General features: G+C 48.4%; 1 protein-coding gene across 5 annotated transcripts in view; it reads right to left on the bottom strand.

Annotated features, from left to right (window-relative positions):
• The window catches only part of EFCAB11 (EF-hand calcium binding domain 11), a 174,545-nt gene extending 158,104 nt beyond the window's left edge, over nucleotides 1–16,441 (bottom strand). For 2 of the 5 annotated variants that reach the window (XR_005718801.1, XM_040227488.1), the window contains exons 1-3: nucleotides 16,254–16,436; nucleotides 15,619–15,714; nucleotides 11,030–11,075 (exon numbers count right to left, since the gene is read on the bottom strand). Coding sequence is in view for 4 of the 5 variants with exons in the window: in XM_040227488.1 (XP_040083422.1) it covers nucleotides 11,030–11,075; nucleotides 15,619–15,714; nucleotides 16,254–16,328 (217 nt within the window). In the remaining variant the exon portion in view is untranslated. Of the gene's footprint in view, nucleotides 1–11,029; nucleotides 11,076–15,618; nucleotides 15,715–16,166; nucleotides 16,223–16,253 lie in introns of those variants that run through there. The other 3 variants (XM_040227489.1, XM_040227490.1, XM_040227491.1) reach the window with 3 other exon arrangements.
• Between the last annotated feature and the right edge of the window lie 351 nt (nucleotides 16,442–16,792).

The raw sequence follows: 16,792 nt of genomic DNA, 5'->3' as shown, positions 1-16,792 counted from the left end.
GGAATCACTACGTGTTTTATTAAGTACATCTCCTGCTCATAAACCTTCAAAGGTTCCTCAGCATTAATAGTGCCAAGTCCTGATACCTTATTCTGGAATGTAAAGCTTCATTATTCCTTCCAGGCAAACCGTCCTTACACCTCCCCCTTCCCACCTCCCAGCTTCCACCAGGGTCACCTCACTCTGAACACCATTCATTCACAGGTGCGCACCGTACTCCATGCTGGTGTGGCATGTTAAATGCTTCAAGGAGGGTGGATTCTGTTTCCAGCGGGACTTGATTTCAACAGAATGACAGCCGAGAACGTACTGTTGGTGCTCCTGTTCAGTCGCCAAGTCCTTTCCAACTCTGTGACCCCATGAATCGCAGCACGCCAGGCCTCCCTGTCCATCACCAGCTCCCAGAGTTTACTCAAACTCAGGCCCACTAAGTCAGTGATGCCATCCAGCCATCTCATCCTCTGTCGTCCCCTTCTCCTCCTGCCCCCAATCCCTCCCAGAATCTTTTCCAATCAGTCAGTTCTTCGCATCAGGTAGCCAAAGTACTGGAGTTTCAGTTTTAGCATCAGTCCTTCCAATGAATATTCAGGACTGATTTCCTTTAGAATGGACTGGTTGGATCTCTTCGCAGTCCAAGGGACTCTCAAGAGTCTTCTCCAACACCACAGTTCAAAAGCATCAATTCTTCGGTGTTCAGCTTTATGGCCAAACTCTCACATCTGTACATGACTACTGGAAAAACCATAGCTTTGACTCTACAGACCTTGGGTATGAAACTGGAAAGGAGCGCAGGGAAGAGGGGTGCTGTAAAATGAGGGGCAGGGATCTGAAAGAAGAGGGACACATGGGGTAGGGGGTCTGTGGGAGAAACTCCACAGGGCTAGCAAGCAGAAAGGGCCCCTCCAGAGGAGGGAGTGTGGACCTGGCTTTTCCACTGCTAGCAATGGAGAGTGAGTGACAAAGCCCCGCCTCCCCACCACTAACGAACACCTGGGCACCGGGCAGAGACAAGACAGGCCACGTGGGTGCGGAACGGGCGGTGCAGGCCTCAGTCTATGCTGACCCCGAGGTCTGCACGCAGCTGGCACAGCAGAGCACAGGGCCACCGGGAGCTGGAGGACAAGCTGGACGCCGCCATCTGCCATCGTGCAAGCCACCTGATCTCCATGCTTCTCCACCTTCTCAAACTGCACCAGCCTTCCACATCCAGCTCAGGCCGACTCCTCGGGCAGGAAGCGAGGGCCGCTCTCTTCCAAGAGACCTCGCGAATGACCTCTTGTTCTCTTAGAGGTCTTCTTGTCTGTAGTGCTCATGTGACATCTGGCCGTCACGAAACTGACAGTACTACTTTCATCTTCCCTATGACATATGACTTGGAAGAAAAGCTATGACCATCCTAGACAGCGTATTAGAAAGCAGAGACGTTACTTTGCCAACAAAGCTCCGTCTAGTCATGTATGGATGTGAGAGTTGGACAATAAAGAAGGCTGAGTGCTGAAGAAGTGATGCTTTTGAGCTGCGGTGTTGGAGAAGACTCTTGAGAGTCCCTTGGACCGCAAAGAGATCCAACCAGTCAACTCTAAAGGAAATCAGTCCTAATATTCATTGGAAGGACTGATGCTGAAGCTGAAACTCCAATACTTTGGCCACCTGATGTGAAGAACTCACTCACTGAAAAAGACCCTGGTGCTGGGAAAGACTGAGGCATAAGGAGAAGGGGACGACAAAGGACGAGATGGTTGGATGGCATCACCGATTCAGTGGACATGAACTTGGGCAAACTCTGGGAGATGGTGAGGGACGGGGAAGCCTGAAGTGCTGCAGTCTATGGGGTCGCAAAGAGTCAGACACAACTGAGCGACTTAACAACAACAACCAGTGGTTAGGACCCCACACTTCCAATGCAGGGGGTGTGGGTTCAGTTCCTGATTCAGAAAGGGAGATCCCACATGCCTCGAGGCTAGCCAAAAAGCAAACAAACAACAACAACCAACCGGTCCTAGGATTTCAAGGTAAGTATAATGTCCGTAGCTCCGTCCGTAAAGAATCTGCTGCAATGCAGGAGACCCAGGTTTGAGTCCTAGGTTGGGAAGATCCCTGAAGAAGGAAATGGCAACCCACACCAGTGTTCTGGCCTGGAGAATTCCACAGACAGAGGAGCGTGTCTGGGTCACAAAGAACTGGACACGGCTCAGCGACTAAACCACCACCATAATTCGAACGTGTTTCCTAATGACAGAAAAGAACAGAGTGAATTAAATCCGAAGTCAAACACCAGCTGCATCTGCTATGCTGTGGCCTCAGTTCCTCAGGGAGAAGCCCAAAACAACAAAATATACACAAAACAGACACACAAACGTGCCTTCAACATCATAGAAAAGACTAGAAAATGGACATTTAAATTTAGGAAAAGAATACCTTTCATCGTCAATGATCTTGCTCAAAACAATTCAGGTGAGACAGCAACAAACAAAGGTCATTAGCCTCACCAGACACAAATTATTTTTCGATTAACCTGATCCTGGATAGCACGACTGAGCCAAACAGTCCACAACCACCATCGTGATGAATCGATTTCTTCGATTTTTCCATCACTGACGATTAAAAGTAAGCTCCTAGAAAGCTTTTTTTCCTGTTAAGTATGAAAGTAAAATGTGTTCTTTGTTTTGAAAGGGAAACCATGTAACAAAACAGAAAGAAAGGGGGTGGGTGGGAAAAAAGCACGATCTAATCATCCAGTGGAAACAAAATTCTGATGTTCTTTGTTTTGATTTTCCTCTCCGAGCACAGGTTATGATCTGGGATTAAAAATGCACAGACAGCTGTTTGTGGATTCAGTGGGGGCAACGTGCGCCGGGCAGATTAAGCCGAAGTCTCACAGTCTTGGCTGTTGTTCTTCAGTTAGGATGCTCTACAATCGTCCCACAGTGAAGCCAAACCCCCTGAGATCACCCGTGGCCTTGCCCTTCCCCAAACTGCCCAGACACACGCGGCATTAAACCACTGGCCTACTCTGAAGAGGGGCTTCCCGGGGGGCACTCGTGGTAAAGAACCCGCCTGCCAACGCAGGAGACACAAGGGGCATGGGACGGATCCCTGGGTCGGGAAGATCCCCTGGGGGAGGGCATGGAAACCCACCCCAGTGTTCTCGCCTGGAGAGTCCCTCGAACAGTGGAGCCTGGTGGGCCATTGTCCATAGGGTCGCAAAGAGCTGGACTCAACTGAAGCGGTTGAGCATACGTACAATGAGTTCAGGAAACTTTACACACCTTACTACTGTATCTCGCGAACTGCGTGCAGACATCAGTGTCCGCTCATCAGCCTCTTCTGAGACGTCGTGGGGGACACGCCCTACGCCAGGGAAGACCACGTCTCTCTGGAGAAGTAGCTTCTGTGCTGTGGCTACTGATCGCGGACTTGGCTGTGACTCGCTTTTTGCTCTGGACCCTCAGGAGCAGATCTGACATCAACCTCTAGCGACGGCACCGAACCTCGTGGCCTGTCTTTTGTGTACTGACCCACCCGATGTCGGCTCATTCATTCACTGAGTTCCCAGGACACTGAAGACTGGCCTCAGCTCCATCACATGGCACTATTCACATCACCCCGGCTGTGAGGGTGAGCTCAGAGGTTACACCACTTCGGCCTGCGACGTGCTAGCTAGCTGTACCACCTGCGCAGATTACCTAACCTCTGCAAGCTTCAGGACGGCTTTAACTTATAAAACAAGATAATCCCGATATGAAAGTGCAAGTGGCTCCATCATATCCCACTCTTTGCGACCCCGTGGTCCGTACAGTCTGTGGGATTCTCCAGGCCAGAATACCGGAGTGGGTAGCCTTTTCCTTCTCCAGGGGATCTTCCCAATACAGGGATCAAACCCAGGTCTCCAGCATTGCAGGCGGATTCTTTACCAGCTGCGCCACAAGGGAAGCCCGACATAGAGCTGTGTTAACGTTAACAATCGCTGCGTAACAGTCATCACAGCATCTGCACAGGGTAAGTGTTCAAGGAATCAAGCGATAATTATTACCTGTAACAACAATAAATACTGTAACGCGTGGAAAAGAATTTTATAATCAATAAAGAACCACCAAATGCCAGGATTAAGATTTTTTATTACTCCCTGGAGTTCAGTCTACTCATTTGAAAAAAGGGAACATATGACCATTTTCTAGGCTCTTCTAGATGCAAACTTCTTTCATTTTCTATAGTTAGAGAAGATATGACATGTTCTGTACTCTCAGGGAACAGAAATAAGACCCTCTAAAATGAGGCTGCAATACCAGGTGGCTCAGTGGTAACAGAATCCACCCGCCAATGCAGGAGACACCAGAGTCGCGTGTTTGACGCCTGGGTCAGGAAGACCCCCTGGAGGAGGAAATGGCAACCCTCTCCCCGGTTCTTGCTGGGAGGATCCCACGGACGGAGGAGCCTGGCGAGCTAGTCCACGGGGCCACAAAGAGTCAGACACGACTGAAGTGAGTGAGCACACACGTGCAGTGTGCGCCAGAACCAGCACCAACACTCACCTGTTGCTTCCTTAAACACGTGGTTGATTTTTCCCTCCTGTTACTATTATACAGCTTCTTGTTCCTGGGGCCTAAACAGTTGTTCCTGACACTCACTTGCTTTGTTAGGTTATAAGCATTAAAAACGTCATTAGCGCCTTTTTGCTGTTCATTCTGGCTGCCTGCCCTCAAATCCTCCCAGTGTTACTTTCCTTGAGATAGCCTACTCTTCTAACGGCTTTGTCTAAACTTTTCACTCATCCTAATTTTCACAAGGAGCCTCTACAGAGATGGCCCACCTTTTATAAAACAGAGAGCCAGGGACGCAGAGTTTGGGCGTGAAGGTTTAGGACTGTTGGCAGCATGTACATCGTCAGGGCTCTGCCCGGCTGGGTTCAACCCAGGGCGTGACTCTGGACCTCCCCCAGGAAGCTGGGCAGCAACAGGCCCTTGCGTGGGGTGGCGTGTTGGAGATCTGGCACGGCCTTTTCTAGACGTTAGAAGAGCTACATCTAGTGGGAGAATGCCCAAGTCACAGCTATCCAGAAGGACTTAGCGGGTAGGGAATCCACCGCAATGCAGGAGACACAGCCGTGGGGTCAATCCCCGGGTCAGGAGGATCCCCTGCAGAGGGAATGGCAACCCACTTCAGTATCCTTGCCTGGGGAGATCCCACAGACAGAAGAGCCTGGTGGGCTGTAGTCCACGGGGTCGCAAAGAGTTGGACACAACTTACTAACTAGCAGCAGCAGAGAACAACTTTGGAAAGTTGATTATCTGCATAAATAGCTCCCAGAAAACCAAAGTCAACATTTCAGTTTTTTAAGATCAAAACATTAAGGAGAGAGAGAATAATTTTGGTAAAAGAATCTGTGTATAAGCTTTTCCTGTAAAAAAAGAAGTTAGGGGCCTCCCTGGTGGCCAGTGGCTATGGCGGCATGCTCCCAATGTAGCGTGGCCGTGTTCGACCCCTTGTCAGGGAACCAGACCCCAAGCGCTGCAACCAAAGACCTCAGATGCCGCAACTTAAAAATAGCCTGCGCGTCACAACGAAGATCAGAGATCCTGTATGCCGGGACTAAGATCCAGCATAGTCAAAGAAATATTTTTAAAAAATAAATAACATAAAATGTGACTCAAGTCACTGAAAGGGAGAAAAGAAGGGGTTGATGGTCTGGAATTGGTTCAGGACCGAACAGGTCTCATGAAAAACCGCTGTCAGCAGCACTCAGAGTTCAGCAGTGACTTCTTGCAAGGCTGGCTGTTTTACTTTCGCAAGGATGTCTGTGCTCTGGAGTGTCCCCTTTCAAGGGGACATGAACTGCAGCTGGTTGGAAAGTTAGTATCCTGGCTGTAAGCCTACTCCTCTACTCATGAAGAAAGCGGTGCTTTGAGAAGGTTAATTTGCTGTTGACATCAGAACCTGAGAGGAAGGGGGAGCCAGGAAGCCTGCGGACGAAGGAGAGGCCTCCACAGCGATTCCGGAGCGAGGCACTGAGCACCTACACTCAGACTGAGCTCACTCCTCCAGCCCTGCCTTCCCCTGAATTTCTCCGATGGCTAATTTACTTTGCAACCTTCTGTCCAGTTCAGTTCAGGCGCTCAGTCGTGTCCGACCCTCTGCGACCCCATGGACTGCAGCACACCAGGCCTCCCTGTCCACCACCAACTCCCGGAGTCCACCCAAACCCATGTCCATTGAATCGGTGAAGCCATCCATCCATCTCATCCTCTGTCATCCCCTTCTCCTCCTGCCCTCAATCTTTCCCAGCATCAGGGTCTTTTCTGATGAGTCAGCTCTTCACATCAGGTGGCCACAGTATTGGGAGTTTCAGCTTCAACATCAGTCCTTCCAATGAACACCCAGGACCAATCTCCTTTATTATGGACTGGCTGGATCTCCTTGCAGTCCAAGGGACTCTCAAGAGTCTTCTCCAGCACCTCAGTTCAAAAGTGTCAATTCTTTGGCGCTCAGCTTTCTTTATGGTCCAACTCTCACATCCATACATGACTACTGGAAAAACCATAGCCTTGTAACTTTCTGAAATATATTTAAAAAGTGATTCTTCGGAAAAGATGCTGCAACAGGAAGCATGGTAACGATCTGATGGAGAAGTGGCTGTGAGAGCAGCTGTAATATCCCTGATAATGAACGCGAGGGCCATGCACATGAGACCAGCTCTGGGGGCACATCACCGAAGTCGGGAAGTCCTCACAGGGAAGCCTGCTCTCAGGATGAGAGCCTCTGGTTCTGCAGCAACCCTCAGGCCACTATGGATTTGAGAAAATCTTCCAGAGTAAGGTGCTCTTCATTGTACATAAGCGAACTAGGCTTCAGAGAGGCCATGGGAAGGTAGTACCTGCAGAGAACTCCTGTCCAAACCTTAAAGCTTTAATGTACATCAGACCTAATATCAAAAGGAAGCTCCATGACTGCGAACATGTGAGAACTGTCTCTGCAGGAGGTGCAAAGCCAAGCATTAGAGAACTTGGGTGGGGGGCGGCTTCCCTGGTGGCTCAAACGGTAAAGAATCTTCCTGCAAAGCCGGAGACCTGGGTTCAATTCCTGGGTGCGGAAGAGCCCCTGGAGAGGGCATGGCAACCCACTCCCGTGTCCTTGCCTGGACAATCCCCACGGACAGAGGAGCCTGGCAGGCCAGGACTGTACAACTAAGCACAGAGAACTTGGGGAGGAGAGAAAACGTTCATGAAATTTACAGAGTCTCCAGCCACATGTCAATGCTCTCTCGAACATCAGAAAAAGAGAAAGTACAGCGGAGGAGACTTCTAATAGCATGCCTGGAAGCTCCTCTGCCACAGACCAATCCTCACATCATATCGGAGCACTCACCCTCAAGAGAAGCCTCCAGGGGCCTCCCCGGTGGTCCAGGGGCTAAGACTGCATGGTCACAGTGGGAGAGGCCAGGGTTCGATCCCTGAGGAGGGAACTAGATCCCGTGGGTGGCAACTAAAGATCCCGCAGGCCGCCACCGAAGACTGAAGATCCTCCCTTGCTGCAGCTAAAACCCGGGGCAGCCAAATAAATAGACATTTTTTTAAAAAAGAGAGAAACCTTTAGAACGCAGTAAAGGTGGAAAAATCTTCTGCCAGAATTTACACTTCAAGGTACAGCACATCACCATAGAGAAACCCTGTAACACATGTGCATAAGACGTGTCTCACCAAACGTGAGATGATACACACGGGAGGATGTTAGGATACGGACCGCGGGAGGAGCTTTCAGAGGTCAACCTTTACGTCAGAGAGCTCGCCTCGCCTGGAAAGAACACGGGCCACCTTTCTTCCAGAATAATACCTATTTGTACATCAGATAACTGGTTAACGAAAGAAAACCTCCTTTGTGAGGTCAAATCTCTAATTAGGAATCAAAAGACCCACACGAGGGAGAAGCTGTATGGGAACAGTGATTGTGAGAGTGCCTTTGGCAAGCCGCGTGTATTTATGCAGAAACACTATATAAACAAGAGCAGAGGAAGGCCTGCACCCAGAGAACCACTCACTAACTCCCAGAGGACTCCCAGAGCAGAGAAACCCGAACAATGCAAAAACTGCAAACAATCCTTCTGCCAGAAGACAGAAATCTTTCTAGACTAGAAGGTTCACATAGAAACCCAGAAAAAAATACATGCAGAAGGTCTCACCAAGAACTTACAATCTAAATTGAAGAGCAAAGAAACAATATTTGAATGTTTTGACAGTGTGAAAAATTTTAATAAGAAATTTAAAACCTGGGGAAATTCCATCAAGTTAGGGAGTTAAAAAAAAAAAAAACGAAACAGTGAAGAGTGGGCTATCTCCTCAAAAATATCAATGTTGCAAAAAGGCAAAAACACCTTCTCCTAGAGGCAATATTGTTCACAAAGTCATGTTCAATGTGTGATACCAAAGTGAAAAGTGGAAATGTTATTTGCTCAGTTGTGCCCAACTCTTTGCAATCGCAAGGACTGTAGCCCACCAGGCTCCTCAGTCCACAGGATTCTCCAGGCAAGAACATTGGAGAGGGTTGCCATGCCCTCCCCTAGGGGATCTTCCTGACCCAGGGATTGAACACAAGTCTCCCGCATTTACAGGCAGATTCTTTACTGCCTGAGGCACCAGGGAAGCCCATGGGATAGCAAGCTTGTATCCAAAACTAATCTACCACACTCTTCTGTATATCCAAGATTTATAAACAGAAATATTTTTAAAAAGAAAGAAAAATATAGTCAAAAGGACACAGGAGCCAACTCAAGGAGGCATGCAATGGCCAGTCTCCGACAAGCTGAGCGCTAAAATAATCCAGCATACTTTGCTCAGCCACTCAGTCGTGTCCGACTCTGAGACACCACAGACTGTAGCCCACCAGGCTCCTCTGCGCTCGGGAGTCTGCGGGCAAGAACACTGGAGTGGGTTGCCATCTCCTCCTCCAGGGGATCTTCCCGCCCCAGGGATCAAATCTGCCTCTCTTGTGTCCCCTGGGCTTGGCAGGCAGATTCTTTACCAGTAGCAGCACCTGGAAAGCCCAGTTAAGTATAGGAATTAATTATAAATCATCGAAAGCATACGAATTCATGAGTCCACAGTGATAAAGGAGCTAGACTGATCAATCAGGAAGACGGGAAGTCTCTTGCTTGTAGTAAAAATGCCAGGGGCTAACTGAAAGAAGGCCTGGGATTAGAAAACCATTACTTTGCAACCATATGGCAAAAGCTGGATCAGACAAGAATCATAAATGGATACCAGATCCAGGGGGAGATGATGATGAGAAGTACAATATTTGTAACTTCAAACATGTCTCTCCACAGGCTGCTGATGAGTGGCAAGGGAAGAAAATATCAAGAGAAATAATACAATGGAGAAACCGGACAACATCTTGACCGGTGAGAAAATTAACATCAGCTACAAGAGACAGACAGACAGACATCTGCTGTGTCAAGACGTGGTGCCCTGAGAAGGACAGATCGCCCGAACACGATGCTGTCTGAGGACGCAACAGCTCGACCGAACGACAGAGGAATGCGAGGCAAGCACAGGAGGGCTATTCCTAAGAAGCAAAACAACGAAGAGTGGGCTATTTCCTCAAAAAAATCAATGCTGTAAAAAGGCACCAAAAAAAAAAAAAAGTCTACAGAAATGTCCTGGCTTAAAAGAGGCTAAAGAGACATGGTACCCACAACTAACTCCTGGATGAGATGAGGGAAGACGCTCTGAAGGACATAATTAGAGCAAGTGACAGCCCTGGATTGCAGCCGGTTGCTGTCGTTCGGTCTCCCAGTCACGTCCGACTCCGCTACACAGACTGTAAAGACAGTCGACATGAACTCCCGGCAAGCGTGCCAAGGCTATGCAGGCTCGAGAAGAGGCAGGAAGTGCTGATGAGAGGGGAGACGGCGTGAAGTGCGAACGGCAAGTGAATCTGGGCACACGCCTATGCTTTGCACTATTTTTATTCTGCAACTTTTCGTAAGTCTTAAATTGTAATTGAAAAGCCAACTCCGCGTGCTGTGGACCCGACCGCCGCAAACAACAGGGTCATCTCTTTTCTCCTCTGCCTTTTCCTCTTCACTCAGTCACCCGGCTGAGCTGAGAAACAGCTTCATGTTGCAAACAAAGGCAAATGGTGCAAAGCAAAGGGCTCTTGACCCCCAGCTGCTGGACCTCCTGGAGGCCGGGCCTACCCACACTGGCGCTTTCTCACTTCCTGTTTATCTTCCAACCACTGCGGCCCGGCCTCCGTCCCCGGCACGCGCTGACACGGCCCTTGCTAAAGTCACCCAGCGCCCTCGGGGTGCCAGCTCCACGGGTCCCTTCAGTTCTTTTGCTACTGGACCTTTCAACAGCACTGAAGAGTGCTGACCACACCTCCTCCTTGAAACACCCGCTTCTGCTGGTTTCTGATCACTCTTGATCTTCCTCTGGGCCCTCTGCCCCTCCTAAGCCGCCTTTGCCATCTCTTCATCCCCTACCTGACTTCTGGTGGTTAATCATTCCTATTGGCTCTCAGTCCACACTCTCCCGCAGGGGGTCTCATTCATTACCACGGCTTTAAAACCACCCACTCGCTGAAGACTCCCAAACATCTCTGCAGCCTAGAGCTCTGCTCTGGATTCTAAACTCAAACAGCCCAACTGCCTTGATGTCCTTGAGCAAAACCTTTCAAACTCAAAATTGAACTCTTGCTGTCTCCAAACCTTAAATCTTTTCCCCTAGTCTTGCCATTTCAGTAAGTGCCACTTCTGTTCACTCAGCTGCTCAGAAAACCCAGATCATCCGTGGGATGTTCCAATTAGAAGTACCACTCTGTCTTCAGGCTTTTAAATGGTTGAAAATTCTCTGGTAATAAACATACTTATGAATACATTGATTCATCAAAACTAAAAGAACCAAACCTCTTGTTTTGGGGGTAGTGGAAACAAAGCAAAGATTTGCTTTAACATAACACTTTAGAGTCTCTATATTTGTTTTAGTTTCATGAGTGTCTAAATAAGGTAGGTAGTAAAAATTAACTTTCACATTACCAGAAGTGTTTGGATCTACTGAAGACATCACAGAATCAGCTTCTATCTAGAAAAGAAAAAAAAAATAGAATATACAATTTCATCAAATGTTTTCACAGTATAAGTTCTTAATTCCTGGGATGCAAGAAAGGAATGTATATTATGAGAAACCATCTTTGTTGAATCCAACAGACAAACCACAATCGTTTTACTGTTCTGTCAGTAAGACACCAGAAGCTAATCTACTACAGATGCTAATGGCCCCCAAAGCTTTGATCTATTGATCAAAACAGTTAAATCACATAAAATCGACTTGGCTGCCATATATACAGCATACGCTATAAGGTAACCTTTCTGTCTTACACAAGTACAAGCAACTGTTACAATGGGCTCTTTGGCTTCATTTAAAATATTTTCTTCCTGACTGTAATAGTAACAATGTAGAAAACATAAAAAACATTTTTACATTATGAAGAGAAACAATGAAAAAAACAAGCCATCCAGTGAAAACCACCGTCCATATTTCCGCCGGGTATGCCTTCCTTTTCCCCCTGCGTTTTTTTAAAATTGGAGTACAGCTGTTTCACAGCGTTGTGTTAGTTTATGCCGTGCAGCAAAGTGACCTGGTCACACACATCCATAGGGCCGCTCTGGTTTGGGCTTTCCTTCTAGAGCAAAGTGACCCGGTCACACACATCCATAGGGCTGCTCTGGTTTGGGATTTCCTTCTAGAGCAAAGTGAACCGGTCACACACATCCACACGGCCCCTCTGGTTTGGGCTTTCCTCCTACAGCAAAGTGACCCGGTCACACACATCCATAGGGCCCCTCTGGTTTGGGATTTCCTCCTACAGCAAAGTGACCCGGTCACACACATCCATATGGCTGCCCCATCATCACCTTTGGCTTTCCTTCCCATTCAGGTCACTGCAGGGCACCAGGCAGAGCCCCTGTGCTGTGAGGTCAGCTCCCATCAGCTATCTGCTTTACACACTGCAGTCTGTGTACATCAATCCCAGTCTCAGTCCATCCGACCTCCTCCTTTCCTACCCACACGTTTGCAAACATATTCGAGAACACAGTGTGTATTAAGTTTGTGGACCCGCCTTCACTAAGTATTAAAACACCACCATTTTCCCACATTGCTGCAAGACTTTTACAAACATCATGGAATTAGGATCTTGGCAACATGCGACATAGCTTCTCCACCTTGGATTCCATGCCCTGCACTTTCCTGGTTCTTCCTGACCCTTCCAGAAGACTAGCTCCCGGTAAGCCTTCCTCTTGGGGTCCCCACTGACCTTTAAATGTGCAGACGCCCCCAGGCTCTCCCCTCGGGAGAGCGGACAGTGTGCCGCCCTTCACACTCTGCACACCCTTCCTGGCCGGTGCCACCCACTCGCACACCTGTGAGGAACCCCAAACCTATCTCCGCCCTCCCCTCTCCACCCGATTTCAGATTCCTCATGAGGGAGGCAGCACAGCCTGAGAGCTGCTCGGCAGCACTATCGGCACCTCATCATCCAGCACGGGACTCAAACAGCGAGTGCACACGGCTGCATTTAACATGGAGAAGCAACGAGGACCTGCTGCAGAGCACAGGAAGCGCCGCTCAGCGTCAGGCGGCAGCCGGGATGGCAGGGGCCCTGGGGGAGAATGGGTGCACACGTGTGTACGGCTGAGTCCATTCCCTGTTCTGAAACTGTCTCAACATCACTGCTCAGCTGTATCCCAACACAAAATAGAAAGTGTAAGAAACAAGAAACACAGTGAGTGCACCTAGGGTGCTTGCATCTCCTCGGAATTAACGCACCACTCTGTGAACTCACTGCCCTTCCCCCAAACCCCCTCCTTCGGAACTTCCCTCTTTTCTTATCCTTTCAGTCCTGTGGCCGCATCGCTCCGGTACCGTCACCAGGTCCAATCACTGGGACATAGCTTCTCCCACCACCACGGGGCGCCCCCAGACCCTTCATACCAGTGGAGTCTATCTCCGCTGGTCTAAACAGGCCCAACCTCCTATTACAGTTACCACTAGAATTCCTTGCCTTCTTCTCTTTCTGTTCTTAATCTCTGTCTCAGTATTTATCAGAGTTTATAAGTCTCTCTAAACTGGGAACTGCTTCAAAGCATGTGTGCACTCAGTTGCTCAGCTGTGTCTGTCGCTTTGTGGCCCCACAGGCGATAGCCCGGCAGGCTCCTCTGTCCGTGGAATTTTCCAGGCAAGAATGCTGGAGTGGGTTGCTGTTTCCCATTCCAGGGGATCTTCCTGACCCACGTCTCTTGTGGCTCCAGGACTGGCAGGTGGATTCTTCACCACTGATGCCCCCTGGGAAGCCCTGCTTCAAAGTAGCATCTATGGTTTATTCATCTTTATATTTCTAGCCACTTGGAACTGCTCCTCTTACTATATGAGAATATAATAAATTTCATTCTGTAAACATTTTCATGAATGTAGAGTGATTTATTACATAAAAGTGACTTACAGCTTCATGACCTGCATTCAGGAGTTATTTCATTTGCTCAAAAGCAATATTTAAAAACAAAACCCCAAACCTCAACCTAATATAAGAGTAAAAACCTGTTAGGTTTCAGAGGGAATACATTTTCACTTAAATGTTAATGATGGTTACAAATGATTCTTAAGTGTATAGGTGATTTGTTACATCAGTATTTCACTATTTAGCAGCCTGTAGTCAACAAGCATTTGCTTTGATTAAAAAGTAAACTCCAAAACCTCAACCGAAAGTAACAACCTGTTAAATTTGATGGTGTGTAGTATGTACGTTACCCTATCACTGTACATGTCATTAAATTCTTCACTTATGCCCTAAAATTAAAACTAAGTGAGTAGATCCAAAAGTAATAAAGGCAGAACGAGACCAGATATCTTTCCAGCTGAACCTGGGTTAAACGCAGTGTTTCACAGGCTGGGTCCACGTGGCTGACCTGCTCTGGAATTCCAGCTGAAATGACTGCAGGTTAACAGGAGAGCTGCAGTTTCTAGGAGGTAGCCCTGACTAGCCCTCAGGACTTCTCTGAGCTCCAGAATCAACCTCACAGTAACTAAGCAACCCCCTGGCAGTTGAACCACTCGGAACCTACCCGACCTGCTCATGGGACCCAGCTGAATCAACAGAACACACTAACAGTGAGTTATGATACACTTAAGCATGATGGAGAAGTGGATGCTATGTGGTCCCCAGCTTCGTGGGGTCTGTAATCTGAGACGAGTAGAGCTTGATCATAAGGCAGAGCTGAGCCCAAGTGGCCGCCGAATCCCTTGGTCCAAAGAGGGCAGGAGGGAGGGCATTCCAGAGACAGCCCCGAGTGCTCCCTTGGGTTGATGCCTGCCACGGAATTTCTTACACCTGGCCAAGACCTCGCCTCTGATTTATCCCAATTCGGCAGCTTAGCAAGAGGAACCTGGGACTAGAATGGGAGTAAGAGACAAGGGGAGCACGCAAGGACGCGGAGCCCCAGGCAGCCTGTCCCGCTGAGGCAGGAGGCTCCCTAGGGTTCAGCGCAGCCTCCTTAGCTAGTGCAGCCTTTTCTGGAGAAGCAATGCCCAATAAAATTTCAAGTGTATCTCGCATTTATACTTCTAGGAATTAATTCCACAGAGATGCATTCACAAACAGAGATACAGTTGTAAAAGAATGCTCATTGTAGCAATATTAGCAGGAATGAAAAATAATGGAAGCAACTGAAATGACCAAAACAAGAAAACTAGCTAGAGACGACTAGGCAACTACCTTTTCTTAAATGTAGTGTGTGTGCTTTTATGTTCTTCTACTGTCAAGTGAAAAAAGCAAGTTAAAATAAAATAGGCATACTCTGCACCTTCCTATGCTTTCAATAGCATGCCAGGCGTGTTCGTCATGCATAGGAAATTTGGGATGACACACAAGAAAATGGTTAATAATGGTAACTCCTGAGGAGTAGGGAGGGAAGAGATTTACATCCAACTTCATATTTTTCTGGTCAGTTTTAAAGGTTTGACTATACAAATGCATTATTTTCATAATTTAAATGGGGCAACTTTTTTTTTTTTTAGTTTAAAAAAAAAAAAGAAAATCCTGCACGTCCCTTCCTCTGTGAATTCCTCCTGTTACCGACATCCCCCTCCCAGGCTTCTGTCTTGAAACCATGCTAGTATCTCACATTTAACATAATTATTGCCAGCCTTGTGGTAACTTAGTTTTATAGATTCTAATTCATCCCTAATTTGGGTTAAGAAGAAAGTAAAAGTCAGCACTGGACACATCTCTAAAATTGCTCAAAAGGAAATGGTTTGTTTTATAAACATCCTAAGCTAGCCCTCTGCACTTAGAATCCATCCACTACTGTACTGGGCTTCCCTCGTAGCTCAGTTGGCAAAGAATCTGCCTGGAATGCAGGAGACCCTGGTTCAATCCCTGGGTCGGGAAGATCCCCTGGAGAAGGGAATGGCAACCCACTCCAGGATTCTTGCCTGGAGAATCCCATGGACAGAGGAGCTTGGCAGGCTACAGTCCACGGGGTCACAAGAGTCGGACACAACTTGACAACTAACCCACCACCACCACTGTGTTCTCTGCGCTGTCCCCAAATACAAAAGAAATTTCTACCTTGGATGGCTTGTAACCAAACAGCATTACAACAGCAACTTTAAAGTCCTCTCTGCTTAGATAGCCTTTGTTATCTTCATCACATGCTCTAAATACCTAAAGAACATTAAAAATCTTCAGTTAATAAAACAGAAACCATTTGTTCTACTATTTTTATTACTAACATATATTAAGTTTAGACCTGTCAAATCTAAAACTTAGCTGAAAAGTTGGGCTGGGAAGTGAGTTTCATTATCTTAATTATTCTCAAAACGCCTTAATGATGTGCTAAACTTTACTCCCCACCCCCCACCCCCCCCAAGTGCAAAGGACTTAATCGGTAGGTTAATTCTTTTAAACCATCGGGATAAATTCTACCCAAAATTCATGCTAGAATGAGGAAGGCGAGGCAGCGAGGACGGCTTTGAAAAGCGGGAGGAGAGGTGCAGGTTACAGCTTATTATAAAGAGACTCTGTCGCAGAGAGCAGAAGGGGGTTGGAAGTAGGCAGAACACTGGACGGGGATCCAGAAGCTTGGAAGCCCCAGGCTGGGTCATTAGCCATCACACCTCGGGGCTGAACGAGACCGGGCCAGGGGATGGCGTGAGAGCCCCGGGTCAAACCGAAGTCCGAGACCCAGCCCTCTGGACACCTACTTCCACCCACTTCTTGTGCTCTGGGGGACTAGCCTCCCACGTTCGAGGCCGGGCGCCGGCCTGGGAGGAGAACATCGCGATCGCCCCACGCGAGTCCAGACCGCAGAACCCGCGAGCTCTGCGGCCAAAGCCCCCGGGACCGCCAGCCCCGCTCGGCGCAGTCCCGGAAGCTGAACTTCGCCAGGCACCTTCAACGTCTCCTCTCATTGGACCACCTGCGAGCCACTGGCGTTGATCCCGCAGCTCTATTGGCCAGAGACTTTGTTTGGCTACGTTTCCTTGGAACAGCCTATGGCAGAGAGGCCCTCAGGCCCGCCCCCAGCCCTGGCTCCGCCCCTCTAGTTTTATTAACTCTTGGCACAGCCTACGGCAGAGAAGCCCTTCAGGCCCGCCCCCAACTTTGGCTCCGCCCCCTAGCTTTATTAACTCTTGGAACAGCCTATGGCAGAGAGGCCCTCAGGCCTGCCCCAAGTCCTGGCTCCGCCCCTCTAGTTTCTCCCCCTGGGCTGGGACACGTGCTCGCCCAGGCAGTTTCACTG

The sequence above is a fragment of the Oryx dammah genome, unplaced genomic scaffold (genome assembly GCF_014754425.2).
Source record: "Oryx dammah isolate SB20612 unplaced genomic scaffold, SCBI_Odam_1.1 HiC_scaffold_26, whole genome shotgun sequence".
Lineage (NCBI taxonomy): Eukaryota > Metazoa > Chordata > Mammalia > Artiodactyla > Bovidae > Oryx > Oryx dammah.
Note: the sequence above shows the minus strand (reverse complement) of the source record. Positions and strands in the feature narration are given on the sequence as shown.